At 33.4% G+C, this 18,305-nt stretch overlaps 1 protein-coding gene across 2 annotated transcripts; it reads right to left on the bottom strand.

Annotated features, from left to right (window-relative positions):
* Positions 1-18,200, bottom strand: LOC130646248 (uncharacterized). 2 transcript variants are annotated; one of them, XM_057452427.1, is made up of 22 exons: positions 17,651-18,198; positions 17,158-17,348; positions 14,747-15,161; positions 14,451-14,551; positions 13,603-14,068; positions 13,182-13,303; positions 12,364-12,874; positions 11,644-11,783; positions 10,932-11,298; positions 9,819-9,937; positions 8,269-8,752; positions 7,727-7,848; positions 6,650-7,157; positions 6,225-6,497; positions 5,388-5,666; positions 4,885-5,033; positions 4,504-4,747; positions 2,821-3,113; positions 2,380-2,573; positions 1,901-2,135; positions 1,420-1,508; positions 1-636 (listed from the first exon to the last, which is right to left on the bottom strand). In XM_057452427.1, exons 1-22 carry the CDS (start codon positions 17,703-17,705, stop codon positions 252-254), a joined length of 5,742 nt encoding a protein of 1,913 aa, XP_057308410.1. In that variant the 5' UTR covers positions 17,706-18,198; the 3' UTR covers positions 1-251. The 2 variants fall into 2 exon arrangements, with proteins under 2 accessions (XP_057308410.1, XP_057308416.1); XM_057452433.1 differs by lacking the exons at positions 1-636; positions 1,420-1,508; positions 1,901-2,135 and having other exon boundaries at positions 2,405-2,573; positions 2,798-3,113; positions 17,651-18,200.
* Positions 18,201-18,305: the final 105 nt, after the last annotated feature.

The following is an 18,305-nucleotide window of genomic DNA, read 5'->3' as shown; positions in this document are numbered from 1 at the left end:
TTATAAGTTCGTGACAATGACATTTCGTGCGTCCGAAACAATTCCGTTTATGCATACATATATCTTTCTTTTGACAATATCTTAACTTAGGCATTGTTTATCAGATGGCGTTACCAATTCTTCAAGATTCCTCCACTGTCAACCGGCGTTAACTACTAACCACCTCCCCCCCTAACGGTTGACGTCATTTGGAAACAGTCCCTTTCGCCAAACTTTACAATATTATTATTTTTTATTAACAATTGTTTTATTCATATTTTTTCTAGTTCTATTGCTTCTTCCGACATCCCATTTGAACGTCCTTTGTCTCCATTTTCGCTTTGAAGTTCACTGTCAGCCTTCCAGTTTTCTTCTTGCGTTTCGACAAATTGATTTCTTCCAGCATTTTTGTCATTTTCTACTAAACTGATGTAACTATCATCAATGGTAAAGCTTGCTTTGCTTTCTTCTGGAGCACAATCTTTCTGAAGTCCCAAATTATCTTCACATGCTTCTTCTTCGTTTTCCTCTTGGAAACCATTTTCTTCCAGCGTGAGATAGTCGTCGGTTTGGTATGTGTCATCATAAGAATTTTCATCATTTTGTCCAACAGATTTTTCTGCAGGCAAATCGTCATCATAAACAGTAAGTTTCTCACTAAAAAATATTTAAAACAAGATTTTTATTTAAATGTTCTCGTCAAAAGAAATCAGTTTAATTTTGCGTAAGCTTAGAAGCGAGTATTAAAATTAGCATAAAATGTATGTATCTTAAACGAACCAATCGAATACGCAATAATAGGTGGGTAGCCTGACGTTGAACGCCAGTTTGAGCTCTTAGGTGCTGGTTAACCGAGCCGTGCATCTAGCTGGGGCAGATAGTACAGGTATACTTTACGTCACACATCTGTGGGAATACTATTCGAAAAACACTATCCCGTAGCAGTGGGTCAAATAAAATCAGAGAATACAGCTAATCACAACTATGTTTAATAATCGAATTAAATATCTTTACGGTGTAGAGCACTGGCACTTTTCTTTTTAATAACTATGTTGAAACAAAAGAATAATTAAACTGTGAATATTTGTCATTGATATTGTTAGTTTGTTTTGTAAAAAAATTATGTTTTTTATGAGGAGAAATTGTGGAACAAATTTTCCGACAAGTTACTTTTCTCAGCGAGTTATTAACCAATCGGGAAGAAAATATCAGCTTCTTGCACCCTATTTCAGCCAATCAGAGAAAAAATATCAGCTGCACTGTAAAATTAAAAAATAAGTAAAAATTGCACTCGTTTCTCGGTAGAAAATAAAAATATAGCACATTCGTGTAGATTGGCCAATCAGAGCGCGAGAAAAACTCTAACAATAATAAACAAAAAGGGTTTAATTTAATGAAATTGCATACAATATTTGTGGAAAGTAAAAAGCAGTGGCTAACCTTTTTGTTTCGGTGTATCTTTGTGAAGATTTCAACGACGCTATTTTGTAAACATTCGCCAACGACTGTCCTCCGAACATGCTTTGTTCCTATGTAGTAAATAAATGAATTAACAAGAAATATTTCACCGTGTTCATACAATTCAGATTAATGTTGTTTCCGGACGATTCATTGATCAGCTATAGTGTCTGTTCACACATAACTAAACCGATACACGAAGTAAAATAGTTCTGGTTGAGATCAGGGTTAGCGACTGCAAGATGTTGCATATTTCGAGTACCAAAACTATGTAACAAGAATACGTTTATTAAAAAATGGTGTGTGCAAATGATGGTAAAGGAAACAGGTGGTGTAGTAAGCAATTTGCTTTTCTTATTTGTCAATAACAACGTCGTTACATTGTTACACATATCGATTGTTATTCTTTGACTTTGCCCTTTACTATTTTTCAAACAAACTTATAAAATTTCCTGATACATACATTTTTAACCAACACTTGATCGATGTTATTACGCAAATCAATAAATGAAGGTCTAAGTTCGGAGGGTCCTGACCAACATTGCAACATTAACTGATAAATGTCTTCTTCACAATGCTTTGGTTTTGACATTCTTGTTCCTCTTTTGACGTATTTTAGCACGTCAGCATTTTTAACACCTGGGTAGGGTGTCGAACCGAGTGAGTAAATTTCCCAGAGTAGAATGCCGAACGACCAACTGAAAAATAAGAAAGTGTGCGTCGTGAACCCTGATAATGCTAAACGAAACGCATAATTCAACTTCTCCGGCGTTAAAATTAATTGAATGTCGCTTTTTATTATTATCAGAAATAGCTATATTTTAAATATAATAGAGTAATAACTTCAAAGTCTGAAAAAATCGTTGTAAAAGTATCTTACTATATCTTAGAAACAAGGGTATAACGTTTCGTTACGTATTTGTTCAAAACAGAATATCTTACACGTCACTTTTAGTGGTGTACTTTTGATGCGTTATAGCTTCCGGGGACATCCACTTAATGGGAAGATTTCCTTCCGTTTCTTTTTTGTAATAGTCTGTTCCCTCAGTGTTTCTTGCGAGACCAAAATCAGCTATTTTTGCGTACATTTTCTCCGTTAAAAGAACGTTTCTTGCTGCTAGATCGCGATGTACACACTTAAAATAAAAATAAAATATTTGTTTGACAAAAAAAGGAAGATGATCGGCTTTACACCATGTGATTTTGATCAACATCAAGGACTTAAAGTGACAAAACGTTTGTAGCAATCCAGACCAATGAATGACATTTAGTTTTTATCGGAAATTCAAACTTTTCTTACAGTTTAAGAACGCGAATAATACCCGTGGGAAGTATAATATCTATAGTACACACAACACACCGAAACAATAAAACTTGCGTTACTTTTTTTTCTTCTAAAAAGTTCATCCCATCAGCAATTTGAACCGCTACCCAAGTTATTTGATAAAGATTGAAGATCTCGTTGTTCTGTTTATACCAAGAAGCTTCAAAATCATCCCGATTTAACCGTAGATAATTCAACACAGCTCCATTTGAGCAATATTCAAGAATCACCAACAAATTCTCATCGCGAGTGCATGCACCAAGCAGATTGACAATGTTTCGATGTTCTCCAAGGTGTATTAGAAGTTTAAGTTCGTTTGCAAGATCCTTATAGTCAGATTCTGTGGCACCAGCTGAGAAGAAAAATCACTTCAATATAAATAAGTATAATCTGGAATCAGAGTAACATTTGCACACGTTAAGGTAAATTATAAGGGTTAAATTATTGCGGTGTAAAATTACGAAGTGAACCAAAGATTAATGACTTCGAGTTATCGAGTTAAATAATTTTTTAATTCCGGTTTACAAAGTAAGAAAAGTAAGTGGAACATTTTTTGCGGGTTCCCGATAGTATAAATTTTATGTCACTTTATCTTATTTTTACAGTGGGACGTCTCGAGTAGGTAAGGTTTTATAGACTGTGAACACATGTTTACAGTCTATAAAACCACATTATTCCTTCTTCACGTGTATCGTTCGAAATAAAAAGCAACAGGTCTTCCCCGATGAAGGTACATGGAAAAGATGTGATGGTGTAGTGTTCGCCATTGGCCCTGTTACGATATCACATCTTCAATTGATCAAACATTTCTATTGCATGAAAGTGAGAGGAATTCTCCTAAAATCGTAGTCTTCTATATTAAAATACCCGTATACGTCTGTCCGTCACGCAAAATGGTAGCTTAGCTGCGCAAGTAGCGAGACGCACGCAATGCAATATAAAAAGGACGGGCGAACCCGTGGATTTTTCCACGGGCTAACGACTAGTCATTTAAATTAGCCATGGTTGCAACAAACTTCAATCGACAAAAATATTAAACCAATTTTTGTTGGATTTTAGTCACGATATAACCATGGCGGGAGAGGGAAATTAACCATCTTGAACAAAAAAAATTTTGAACAAGTTACCCTGTTAATCAAATTCGGTAGAAATAATTGTTGGGAAAACGGTGTGACGTCATTTTTGTTCTGAAAAGTATGCTGATCAAATCAAATCAAATCAAGTCAATATCTTTGGTTTGTGCTTAACTTTGCCTCGCCAAATGGCTTTTACTTTATCAGTCAAATAAAATTAGAAAAGGTATCTATATACTCCAGAAATGTGAGAAACACTCTTTTGAAAATACTGCTTACTAAGACTGAAACCTTAAAGTTTTAAACTAGAGTTTAATAGCTCCCTAAACCTTATATTTAAAAGATTTTTCGCTTCTATATCAGAAAATTCAATGTTTCGGCTGTTCTTAATATTCCAACAAGTTTAAAGTTCAGTCGTTTTTTTTTCCTCACAAATTTGCAATTTTATTATTTTTATTTGTTAGAAAGAAAAATATACTATCCGTTTTTTTGTTATTCTTAAACCTTGTGAGTTTGAAACACAGAGTCACTTAACGCTAAAGTTCTTATTCTTGTAAAGATACTACCGGTCCCGAGACCTTTTGGATTGTTAATATGTTGGTATATTTCAACATTGAAAATTAGTATCCATGACGCTCTTATAAGTACAAAAAAATGTATAATCACAACCTTTAAGTGTCTTAACTGCTACAAACGTCTTTTTCTTTGTTCCGTATCTCTTCCATAGACTAGCCCTTTTCTTAATCTGTCTTGGCTTAAAGTTTTCCATCTGTTTAGCTGAAGCCATCCATACTTGACCAAATGCGCCTTCGCCCAGTACTCGAAACAACGAGATGTGTTTTCTTGGAAATTCAAACTTAGTATCATACGTCAAGTTATTGCATTGTTCAAGAATGCTTCGATCTGGATCCAACTAAAGGTTTTTGAATGAAAATAGGGAAATGCGTATCGCCGAGTCACAGGATTAAATGTTTCTCAACAAGGAGTGCACATTAAGGTGATATATTAAGGTCTAGATTTTTGAACATCGCGGACGAAAAAAACCCTTACCTTGTAAGCAGTTTGCGTGAAGAGAAATTTATTTCTTCTTTTCATTTTCTTTCTGTAGTACAACACCATGGCGAGGAAAACAAGCAGAACAACACACACAGAAGTCGTCGCGATGATAATGATATTTGTTGATGAACTTTCTGCTGTTTCTAAAACGTAGAAGTTTGCAGATAATTCAATTCTTGACCATTGTCGGAAAACTATTTTGGAAATTTCGGGAAACCTACTTAGCCAAAAAAAACATTTTACCATGCTACACTCGGCGTGGGACGTTGAGTATCCTGGCTAGTTAAAAATAAAATACGCTACTTCTTAAAAATTAAAAGATATAATGAGTCGCCAATTTAAAGGAGAAATTTTGATCTTGAAAACATGTAACAATTTTAGATTCACATTTTTTTGTTTTGAGAAGAAATTCAGGTTGAGTAGAATCATAATGTGCTCAATTTACAAAGTAAACGCGTAACATACCCTCAAAATTTCGTAACCAGTCTAATACCTACCTACAAATGTGTATGTGATTGTTTCCGAAGGACCAAGCTGATTTCTTATTGCTAAAGTTATAACAAAAGTATGTTCTGACCCTATCTCTCCACTGAAACTGTACTGACTCTCATAAATGGAAGACGAAATTAAGGAATTATATTCCTTGCCAGATTCTATCATTGTATGTTTGATGAAGGTCTTAGCCACTGCCGGATTTCCAAATTTTACTACGGGAGTCTTCCAATATAAAAACGATTGATGTCCATTTTGTCTGATAGAAACATTCGATACAGCACCTACATTGGAAATGGAACTCGTAATGCAGTAATGGTGTAGTGGTAGAGCATTTGGTTTTTAATCATAAGGTTTCAGGTTCGAGTCCCCACTCAGGTGCACTTTGAATATAGTGTTGTCAGCCTATTTGGTGCCGTCTACTGACCGCTAATCGGCTTGTGTGGCAGCCAAGCAAGTTAGAGCAATGCTGTACGTATAGAGATAATGTAACATAGTTACAGTCAGAGGAAAGGCAGAGCCATCCGTACTTAAGTTAAAATAACATCGTAATCCATAAGCAAATAATAATAATTTATGGGTAAAATAAATTGATAAGAAAACGTTAAGGACTACCGTGACCATAGGATTTCATCTTTGATGGCATAAGAGATATATTTGAATATGACAAAACTGCAGAGATGAAAGATTGCTTCAACTAAGTAAACTGTTATTTTCGAACAAAGTAAAAATTTGAATTTTAAAGTATCCGCGTTGAATGATCAATGTTCTTTCAAGTTAATTAAACAGGATAGTAAGGCGTTAGCCAGTTAAAGAATATAAGCATTAAAAGGTACGCTTGCCTATTTTTTCAGGTGAGAACAGCACAACCGCAGGTAAACTCCCGTTAGCATCTATCAGCTCTATCTTGTATGTCTTATTTTGAATTAAGTTATGAAATTCATCACTGGTAATTACATCACACGATAAATATTTCCATTTAGTTTCCCATTCACCAACTACGTTGAGCGTAATAATGGCCGGATTATTTGCTTCAAATTCCCAAGAGATTTTGATAAAATCATATCCAATTGTGTTGGTGTAGATTTGTTTTTGTTTGCTTTCTTGCAAAACATCTGAAAAAAGAAAAAAAAAGTACTCTTCCTGATACGAACAGTGGGATGCCTACTCTGTCAGCAAAGCATTCTTTTTAACTTTAAAATTTCAAGTTGGTAGAACAATAAATTCTTAGAAGAAGAAATAGACGATAGGTTATTTACGCAATCACCTGTAAAATCACGTTTTAAATCAATGACAAACTTCCCAAGTCCTTCTGCAGTGTTTGTATGACCAGATAAAAATCTTGCGTCACCATAATTGAATAGTTTGTTCACATTGATGCTGCAACAAGAACTCTCCGAGAACATCACAAGCCCACTTGGATTTTTCAGCTGCTTGAAAATCAAAATAAGAAAAGCGTCGCCATTATCGTTATATGCAATAACAACCTGAAATGTATCTTTGAGAAGCGGTGCATTTTTGCTTGCAATGTCAAGATAAGTGACAACAATTGCAGATGTGATATTGACACTAACTCCAAACGCAGAATCGATGTCCATAGAGGCTAGCTTTAACGTGTGTTCTTCCTTAGTTTCTCTGTAATATATCTCACCGCTAATTCTTGTGTCATAGTCTAGATTATATGGTGCGATGATAGTGTTTGGATACTGCACATACAGATGGTAATCGGTTGAAGATGAAAGTCTCTTTGTCGATATCAAAGCATTGGTGCTTAACTGAGAAAAAGTATATTAAAACATGGATCAAGAAAAGAAAAACAAGGACGTATTTTAAGAATAAATTTTAAAGTTTAGGGCGGCGTTTACATGATATTTCGATTCCTAAAACAAAGTGAAGACAAGATCTCGATTCCCTATATGATAATAGTATAGGTGAGGTAGTAATCACTTCATCTAAATAACACGTCGGTCTATGTACACGAAATAGTAAGTTCAGCCTAAGAACAATAAAGGAGAAAATGTACCTTAAATAACTATGTTTGGCCGGTATGTGTTGTTTGTTATTTCCTTCATATAATTTTTACAGATGGTGTTCTCAATGCTGTTGCGGAGCACAAGTTTTTGTGATGTGTTATAATGTGGGAACTTCGAAGGTATCGAGTTTAATAAACAATCAACAAAAGAAAAAATAAAGCAAATTCTTTTTTTCTGTGTATTCTTGCAGACATATTTAAGGAATGGCCCACGTTTTTTAGAAAGTTTAATTTTCCATGCTTTGGCCTAAATTAATTTCGAGGAAATTAATACACGGGAAAATTAGCAGAGCAATACAAAATTAATCTTACAAATATATCGTGAATAATTCCTGTGTTTAATTCTAACGGCGAGTTAAGCTTCAACTTCTCTACAAGATTGTCTCCTTTTGGCATTACAAGATCGCCACTTGTCTCTCCATGCGGGTAAAGAGCTAAGGTGAAAACAACTGACATCAAAATTTAATCTGTACCGGATAAAATTGATACTTAAGTTGTAATGTGAATCGATTCACTTTTGCCTCCGCTCCATCCAGCAGGTACTTAAAGTATTCGGGACTGGGTACGGCTTCTCATTGAATCTTGCTATGATATGTTTTCGACAGCTTTGTTCAAGTTCAGACAATCGAATTTCAAGCATTTGACGACCAACAAAACGACCAACAAAAACTTAGGCGCGCTGCCATCTTTAATACAGCGTGAGTGTATTGAGCAATTGCGTTTTAACAGTACACAAGCGTGCTTTTATAAAAAAGCACGCTCGGAAACAATATGAATAGTTACTATTTTTCAATAAAACAAAGTGCAGAAATATTTCTGCATGTAAACAAGCTAAGTATCGCAAAATAACTCACTTGCCCGTATGCATCCAATCTCCGATGTTAGTTTGAACACGTGTCTTCCAGGTATTCCAACATTTGATGTATGAACTAATTCTGTGCTGCCTAAACTTTGGTAAAATATGGAGTTCAGACAAAATTCCTCTTCGTGGCCAATATAAGTTGCGTCTCCTTCTAATTTGAAGTAGTTCAAGATAGCAAATGTTTCATTTCCATCAGAGGCCAACACTGCTTGAAATGTAAAATAACGTGGGTCCCAAATCCCTTTTTTCACATTAGAGAATGTTACTAGTAGCAGATGTTTAGCAGAAAATGGTGTTAATGTATGATTAGATACATCCATGTTGGCAGCCCTTATCAGGTTGGTGTTTTCCGTGTATTCGCAGTATACCGTGCTGGATATAGATACGTCTTCCTCTGTTACATCGTAAACCAATAATATCCTCGCATCTGTTGACGTGTATTTTTCTGGCTCAATTGAAATATAACTATGTTCAATCTAAACGGAGAGAGAAACAGTCATTTGAACAAAAAGAAAAAAGGCCAGTACCTAGGTTTTAACTTCTTTAAAAGCTTAGTCAATATGATTGCTGAAAAACGGTCCATTCCGGTATCTTTAGCGACGAATGTCATACGAACAAAGATATGTTTCTCGTTGCTACGGTCGACAATTCGATGTGTTCGGGGTTCTAGATCGACGCTAGATAGGGTCATTAATCTCAATGACTTTGCGTTGGCGAATAGAGCTTCAATTTACGATTGCATCTAAATGTACTGTTAAATCAATATTAGTTATATGTTGTTTCGTATCGTAATGTCACCCTTTCAATGTTCAAAGTGTTATCTTTCCACGTACAATGTCTTTAGTCATTTGTGTTTTATATTGTAAATTCTAGGTTGGTTTATGTTAATAAATTTTACTTTCATTTTTTTTTAAAAAAACAAAAAAACCTAGGTTTTAATACGTTTTTGCTTGTTTATCTGGCAAGCTTAATAGTGCGAGAGACATTTGTGAATAAAAGTAAAGAAGATGGAATCTGAACTACTTCGAAAAAATAGTCATTCGTCATATTGAAATTTTTTTTCTGCAAATGGACGAAACATATTAAAATTAAAAAAATAGGTAATAATTCGATATCTAGGTTCGAAAATATAGGCCGTACAAAGTAAATAGAATTTTGGTCATTTCTTGTGTAAAGGGATTTTTACAAATCGAAGTGTGAGTGATATTTTCGACAACGAATTAGCTGCGAAACATCTTTTGATGTAAAACAACACGTGGCGCATTTAAAATACTGAATTAATCGTTGAATACTTTAGGAGCTTCAAGATGAATTTAAAAACTTTTAGTGTCGCTTGGAGAAAGTGTATGCTCATTTTCTTGCTTACAAAACTCTGTGAATGTAAAGATTTCTGATCCTAAAATAATTTTAAGTCGTCCCGATTGTATTATTGCATCTCATGATACTACTTTCCAAAAGAAAGACACATTTTGCAATGAAATAAAAAATAACGCAGGAGGAACATTTTAAGTTTACGAGAAAAATAACGAAAAATGCACTAACTGTTATACTTGTAGCTTCCGTTGAAAACAATAAAAAAGGCTTTTCCCAAGAACAACGACTACGCTTTTTCGACTCAATAACATGTTCGCTTTTTTTGTCTTCTTTTGTCGGATACAGTACTAAAATAAAGAGACTGTTAAAGGGAAGATGTAGATAGCAGTCACTTAAAACTAGTTAAAAATATTAAAAATATTTAAGCAACGCAATCGCTTTAAAACTTCCACCAACTGTAGCTGGACGACACGAAGTAACTACAGCTGGACGACACGAAGTAACTACAGCTGGACGACTGCTTTTGCGGTGACAAGGTGACCACAGTGATGTAGCCAACGTGTTTTTATTTCGGCTGAATATGTAAGAAAGCCAATTTGATTTTCTACAACTGGAAGCTATCTAGCTGTTATCCACCTCTGATAAATCAGGTAAGATACTTAAATACAGTTAGATGCAACAAAGTTTTCAAATAATCTTTCTTATGCTAAATGCAGTTAAGTAGTACACCTTTTGCTGTAAAAACAATTAAGCAATAGTTGATTGATAAGACAACAGTTTTAATTAAAACTGCGATACTTTGGATATATTTTTACCCACAATTAATTTTAGAACTCATTCAGTCCAGGCATTTTTTGGGACGGAACAGAAGTTGAAGCTGGGTTTTTTAACAACCAAATGTGATGAAGGACACATCATAATGATGGAAAACTTAGCACAGATCTTTGTTAACTTATCGAAATTCAAAAGGACATAACGACATGCAGCATAAGAAGACTTCAAAAAAAAAAAATAAGGAAAACGAAAAATTGAACTTTGAAGAGTTCATACACGAGGTTATGATGTTCACAATAGGCAAACGAGTAAAAATTTAAAAATCTTTAGATAATTCTTTTGTAACACGGATATGTTTCCCACATACAAAAAAAACAAAATGTTGTTACCAAACGTCGTTACAAAGTAGTACGACCGGACAAATAGGCGTCACAACAAAGCGGGAAAAAACACATCTGCGAATCAATGTCATAACTAATAACGATGCAAGAAGTTTATATGATTATTGAAAAAAGAGGACCCCGAAATGGAAAAATCGATATATAAAACGAAGATGTGAGCACTCACGAGTGACATGTTTCCCACATTTGTTATGTTCTATGAACTTTGTTTCTACGTAGTACTTGCAAGTAATTGCAAACGAACAATTTTTGAAATACCCAATTGCGTGAATGTTTCCAGGACCCAGTGTACATCGCGACATGATAACGTAAGTTGCATTTTTGTTTGAAGCAAAAGTGATTTCAAACTTTTGTTCCTCCGTCAAATTTGAGTTGATGTAATAGGATACTTTTACTACGTCTTGTGGTGTGAAGGTCATATCGAAATCGCGTATGCTTTGCTGAGCCTGCAGTATAGTGCCTATGTTGCATGATTCAATGTAGGTGGTTCGGTTTATGGTTAGATGATCATACGAATTTGCGAAAACTGTCATCTGTAATAAAGAAAAAAAGAAATTAGACAATGATTTGACCAGTGACTTCTTAAATTTAGAATCTAGATTCTTTAGAATCTGAATGTTGCAATTCTTCCTCTTCTCAAGAAGTTCGTAGGCATTTGTGGAAAAGGTTGGAAAATACTCAGAGTGAGAGTATGACACAGAACAAGACTTGTCTTTTATCAAAGGTCTACATTAACTGTCATTCTCTGTGTCATGAATGTCACTGGAGTCCCTTTCAAAGATAAGACCAGTGCAGTCAGAGCAGTTGTCATAATTATAATAATATAATTAATTTTTGTAACAGAATACGCGGAACCAGGGATAACCAGAACAACTTACGTATAACTTTTCGGTAAGACGGGGGTATATCTTCTTCAATATCATTGAATGTTTGTTTGTGTTTCTTGTTTTTTTTAGCAACTTTAAATCGTATTTATCAAGCATTGCCAAGTGTTTATTAGCAGTGTCTGTTCTGCAAACTAGAATAGACATTTACCTACTAAAACATTCGTCGAAGCATAGAAGGAGAGAAAACTTTTTATGTAAAACAACATATCATTTTTAATAATTAGGATTGTGAAACATAGAAACTTTAGTGCTACTAATACTTTACCATTGTTTTTGCTTACATATTCTGACTTTCATTTATTTATTTATTTATATTTATTTATTTGCGAATATTTATACGTGATAAGAACTTCGGTTATTATAGAAAGTACCATATATACAATGCAACTGTTATCAACGTTCGTCGTGTTCAAACAAAAGCTAAATATTATAGTATTATAAGCCAATTATAATTATTATGTCAGAAAAAAAGAAAAAAGAGGGTGAAAAATAAAGTCTAAAATTAATATTTTGAAAACTCACTGCCAAAAGCTTTTATTCCTTGGATTTTTCTTATTTCAATGGTAGTGAATTGTACAATCTACCACCAGTAAAAAAGAATCCGCGTTTTGCAGTATTTAATTTTACTAAAGGTAATTTTAAAATCAACATATTGTTTCTAATGTTCTTTTTGTGATCAGAGAGTTGAAAGTAAGACAAAAAAACAATTACCTTCGTTACATTTGTTTTCACCATGCAGGTCATAAATATATTTCCCTCGTTTATTCGATTTTTGATTACCCACCAAATAAAACGCATTCTCGTATTCATAGGTAGCTGTTACGTCAACTCTGGAACAAGGTAGACTTTTAAACATCGCCAACGCATTCCCATACATCAAATATTTGTAGATGATTATCAAATACGCACTGGTTAAATTGTTGTACCCTATTACAACTTGAAAAGAATTTCGTCCTGTGTCATTATGAGCCGCCATATTGTCATATGTTACGATAACAGCGTTGGTGACATCTGCAGCTTCAGGGTAAATAAACTTTATATCTGCGTTCGCACGAGAGATGATATAGTCATCACCTGTTTCCCTAAAATACACTGCTCCACCTAAAGTAGTATCAAAGTCTAAATGGTATGCAGCAATTTGAAAATATAGTTCGTTTTCCTCTCTCGTTACTTTGTTCGGCTCGATTGAATGACCTTCAGATATGTAGCCGTCAGAGTTGATCTAAAAGAAAAAGGGGTATAAGGCTGACAAAAAACACTGCGGTAGGATTCTTATATTAGACTAACTTTTTATGAAGCCTACAAAGAATCTAAATGATTTTGAAATTTTATATTAGGTCCATAGAATATTACTAAGTATTTTAGAAAATGTTTATACTGAACGTAAAACATTAACGTAAATCACATTAAAATTGATATCCTTTTGATCAGTTGAACTGTCAAATTTTTTTCTTGCATCTTGAAATAATGGTCTGTTATGATATGATTCACCACAGGTAAGGTATTATTAATAACCCAATACATCTTACGTAAAGTTTTGAAATTTTCTTCCACTTTAGAGGGATTTTCGTTTTAAGGGACAAAACCTCTGTGCAGTTATCGCAAACAGGCAAACTTTGATCACCTTGTCTTGACCCAAATGGATACATATCTATAGACATGATAATCTTTTATAATCAAATAAATAACAATGTTAACATTATTAAAAAAAAGAACGAGCTGATATGAGGTAATATTTAGCTAGGAATAATATGGAATCATATGCAAATGGACATTAGATTTTTATTTCTCATGTGAAACTTTTGGGTAGGCACTGAATCTGGCTCTCTCTCACAAATATCATCTTCCTACAGCGCTGTGACACTGTAAAAAAAGCTAAAAACTATTTTGTTACATCATGTCAAATTAAAGGAATAACAACTAGTGAAAATGCAACAGTTATCACATCACCCGCCACTGTGCAATCTTGGGTCAGGCGAAACACATGTCGACCAGGTACTCCAATATTGGATGTTTGCATTACCATCTGGCTTGAATTTTTGTCAAAAAGTACTTTACTTCCACAAGAAACTTCTGAGTATCCAATCATACCGTCATTTTCAAGTGTTTGGTAGTTTAAAATCACATAGGTTGAGGTGTCGTCTGTAGCAAAGATTGCTTGTTTTGATGTGTAGGATTTTAAATCAGTGAAAATTAGAATCTTTGTAGCCTTAAATGGAGTGAGAGTAAATTTGGATACGTCATTATTAGCAGCCGTTAAATAGAGGGGGGTTGTTTGGTATTTAAAATATATTTCTTTCCCCCAATACGAATCTTTATGAGGTATGTTATCCATAACAAATACTGTGTCTTCATTTGGTATACTTTTGTAGCCATTTGAAACCGATGAAATTGATAGAGCACCATTTGAACTGACCTAAACAAGAAATTGTGATGATTAAATGGTTCTGACTGGTGGATGGATTTTGTGGAACGTCCGTGGAAAAAATCCCCTTAATTCAGAAAAAATAATGTTTACAGCACTAAGATTTTGATGAAGTAAGCAAAAAGTCGATCCTTAAGCAAAGAATATTTTTTGACAAATTTGCCACTGTCGCATATAGCTTGAAGCTCTGGTCACAGTATTGTATAACATCATGTGCTCTTAAAGAACTCTTAAGAGACACGAGAATCTAAAAATTTTGCTGACGTTAGCAAGGATTCACCAATGTATGAAAATTTCTTTTTAAGGAATTGTTTTTCCACTGTATATACAAGAAAATTTGTAGCAGTAAAAATTAGTAAAAGTTAAGACTTACCATGATGTGGTCTGTGTAACTTGAGAAAAACAAAAAAGGTTTTGGTAGCATTATTTTGCTGCCCTCTTTATAATTGGTACTTCCCCAGAATGTGTAGGTAACTAGAACAGAATTATTTATTGAAAGTTATTGTATTTTATAATAAAATAAAATGGATTATAATAAAATGGATTAGCCACAAGTCATAGTTACGAAATGTGCGCGGTAAGAACCTTTTAGAATTTTGTATCGTTAGACTAAAAATTTTGAATAGGTCTTTCATTGTGTCCAAGCACACCTTGACAAATGAGTATTACCTGGTCTCCTCGTGCAAAGTTTATGTTCTATCTCGACAATCTTTAGTTGATTACTGCATGTGATATCAAAGGGACAATATTTGTAGTAACCAACGGCCAGTAAAAATGAACGAAATCCAGTTTTTTTATTGTGTCCAGCATTACATGCTGTTGATATAACGTATGTGATGCTCTCATTTGAAACAAATATAAGTTGGAATTCATCAACTGTAAATGTATCTTGAGTTATATTGTATGTGAGGATAACTGTTTCATCAGCCGTGAATTTATCATCTGAAAGTTCTTGGGCGTACGCACTTGTATTGATTGCATTTGTAAAGTTACATGCTTTGGTATATTCGATATCATGTATGGTCAGATAAAATACATATGTTAGTTTGTTTACTTCGTGATTTGAATAACCAAGAATTCCCATCTAAATATCGTTAAAAGTACTTCAGAACACTAAAAATTATAAATTGATTTTGTCAATGACAAATCTTGTACGCGTGTTTCATTTGATGGCTTATGAGGACATTCCTCGTTACATTGGGTAGTAAAATCTATCTCTAGAAACAAATGTATAGACATTGAAGTGAAATCAAGAAATGCTTTGGATGTAAAATGTGGGAGAATATAAAATTGTGGGAGAATATAAAAATGTGGGAGAATATAAAAATGTGGGAGAATATAAAAATGTGGGAGAATATAAAAATGTGGGAGAATATAAAAATGTGGGAGAATATAAAAATGTGGGAGAATATAAAAATGTGGGAGAATATAAAAATGTGGGAGAATAAAAAAATGTGGGAGAATATAAAAATGTGGGAGAATATAAAAATGTGGGAGAATATAAAAATGTGGGAGAATATAAAAATGTGGGAGAATATAAAAATGTGGGAGAATATAAAAATGTGGGAGAATATAAAAATGTAGGAGAATATAAAAGACACATCTGAGAAGAAATTTTGAAGCTTGAAAGAAACTATCAGATAAATCATGATAAATCATCAGGCGCAAATGAGTGGTGCTATTAACATATTTAATCGTTCGATTATCATTTAATTTACAAGGAATATTTAGGGGATAGAGGTACTTCATGATATGGTCAAGTCAAATCCCTATGAGGAGCATGGCATTATACCAATTAAACTGGAATGTGGTAAACATATTCCGGAACGCCTTGAAATACGTTTGCGCACACTTTTTTATTTTACAGATTTTAAAAATTTCACGACATGTCACCAGTTCTGTCCCCGTGATAATAGCAGCTGGTGTAAGTACTGGTTAAGAAGGTACAAAATTTCCAACACCATACCTGTATTTATCAAAAACTTACTCCAACCAATATTCAAAGACCTAATCTGATGAATTATTACAGAAATGCATGCATGGAAAACCCCAAAATGCTAACGGGCGCTGAACAGTATTATATGGTCTAGGATACAAAAAGTCACTTTTGTTGGTTGGGAAACCATTGAAATGGGTGTTCACTCTGCTGTCATTTATTACAATGTTGGTAAAAAAGGATTGCTGCAAGTTTTGAGTCATTTTGGTTTAAAAGGTGCAATTTCCCAAATTAAGGCAGAACAGATAGACGATTCACACATAGCTCGTATGAATAGTAATATAAAAATATATGTAATACATATAAAACTTATTTTTGTTTTGTGATTTTTTAACGATTGTGTTTTTAACTAAATTCGAAAATTTGTAACATGAATATTTGAGATTGTATAAAGCTTTTGACTTCAAATTTTCAGAGTGTGTCTGCAATGTATATATACTTCATTTAACAGATGGAACAACTGTGGTACCAAAGTTTTTTATGTTTAAAAGGTAACAGTGATATAAGTAACATAACTTTTTTAACCTAAGGCTGAACTGAAGGTTCAAGAAAACACAAGGTAGCATCGATTGGTAGCATTGAATTTTAATTAGAACAGAAAATTACGAACTGTGGTCAATAAAATAAGACTGTTCACATTTCCTTAAAACTTTCTACATTTTTTTGGTTGCTTGAGTGTTATTTTCTTATAAACTTTTTTTTTCTATAAAAATGTGTAATATCTAACTAATCTGTGAAAAAAGGTAAAAAACACCTGCCTAGTATTTTTGCTAGTACGAATGTTTTTAAACTTCCAGCATCCAGCAGATGCAATACTTTTAGAACTTCAATATTCCAAATAGCTTTTGTTTGTATATTAGAGGAAAATTAAGATAAAACAAATCTTAGATGACGTCATTCAATCAGAGATGAGTATTTCTCATCCCGAAAACAGGCTAAAATATTGGAAAATAAACTTTGAAATATGAAAACTCTTTCAAACGGTGTGTAACATTACTTGATAGAAGGCTGAAATATGACTTTGGTACTGTTAAAACGGTATGCTTCAAAAGTGATCGCAAAAAAAACGGTAAAAAAAACTTACAAAAAGACCGTCATCAATGTATTGGAAACATTTGTCCAATATTGGACTTCTATAGTAAGAATCAAAATCTTCAAGCCATAGCGAAGTTATTCTGTGGTTTGACGTTCTAACGTCTCTATCATCAATTAAGGAGAAATTACTCTTCGTAGTTGAATCATACTTCTGTTGCTGGTTCGTGCATTCCATACAATCTACGAGACAATAAGGAGTTGTAACAAATATAGACAATAAAAAAAGATAAGAAACTAACATTATTGCTGCAGATTTTGAATTTACTTTGTTGTTTTTTGTTTTCAAAAAATGACTACCTAAGCAAAACTATCTTTTATTTTTCTTGGAAATATTAATTATAAGTTGCACTAAAAAAAAGAAGCTAAACTCAGCCCTTAATTTAAAATACGCATTTACACCAAGTCAACTAAGCTGTCGCTAGAAAATTAAATTTTGAAAATTGCACAACAAATTCTAAAACGATTCGAAAATAGACACTTACCGCTTAGTGGAAGAAAAAGAATACCAACCACACACAAAAATGCTAGTAAAAACATTACATTGCACGCTTTAAAGTAAGTTAGTAAGTTTGACCCGCTTCTATCTTTTAATTCTTCAACAACTGTTGGCGATTTACACTGCGAAAGGATAAATGCTGTTTCCTTTTGCACCTGGCTCTAGTTCTAATATATAGTAAGCGCTAATTAAATTGAATTCTCTTTGAAAAAGATTCTAAATAGAATGCATTATGGTTTAAGGTTCTTGTTTCAGAAACTTAAGTAAATGAATAAAAAAAAATTATATTTATATTTATATATATATATATATATATAAAATTTGTAAAGATTAAAAAAGAAAAGAAAAATGATCGGTATAAAGCGTGGGAAAATTGCATGCAGAAAAGGATGAAATATATCGGAAACTTTATCGTTTATTAAATAACTTCAAAGAATTAAGGGTTATACTTGAGGCGTTGTTTCCACTATACCGAAAAGCTTTTTAGACCGATCCTAAAACCAATCCGGTATTGATACCAAAAATCTTTTTTTGCCAAAGTTTTTTAGGCAACTCGAGTTTCCACTTGTGCTGTATTCTGTAGTGAAAAAAACCTTGTCGAATTGGTACTGTACTTTCTGAAAAGAAGGACCTGTCTTTTT

The sequence above is a fragment of the Hydractinia symbiolongicarpus genome, chromosome 1 (assembly GCF_029227915.1).
Source record: "Hydractinia symbiolongicarpus strain clone_291-10 chromosome 1, HSymV2.1, whole genome shotgun sequence".
NCBI lineage: Eukaryota > Metazoa > Cnidaria > Hydrozoa > Anthoathecata > Hydractiniidae > Hydractinia > Hydractinia symbiolongicarpus.
The sequence above is the reverse complement of the archived record's forward strand: the minus strand, read 5'-3'. Positions and strand labels throughout refer to the sequence as shown.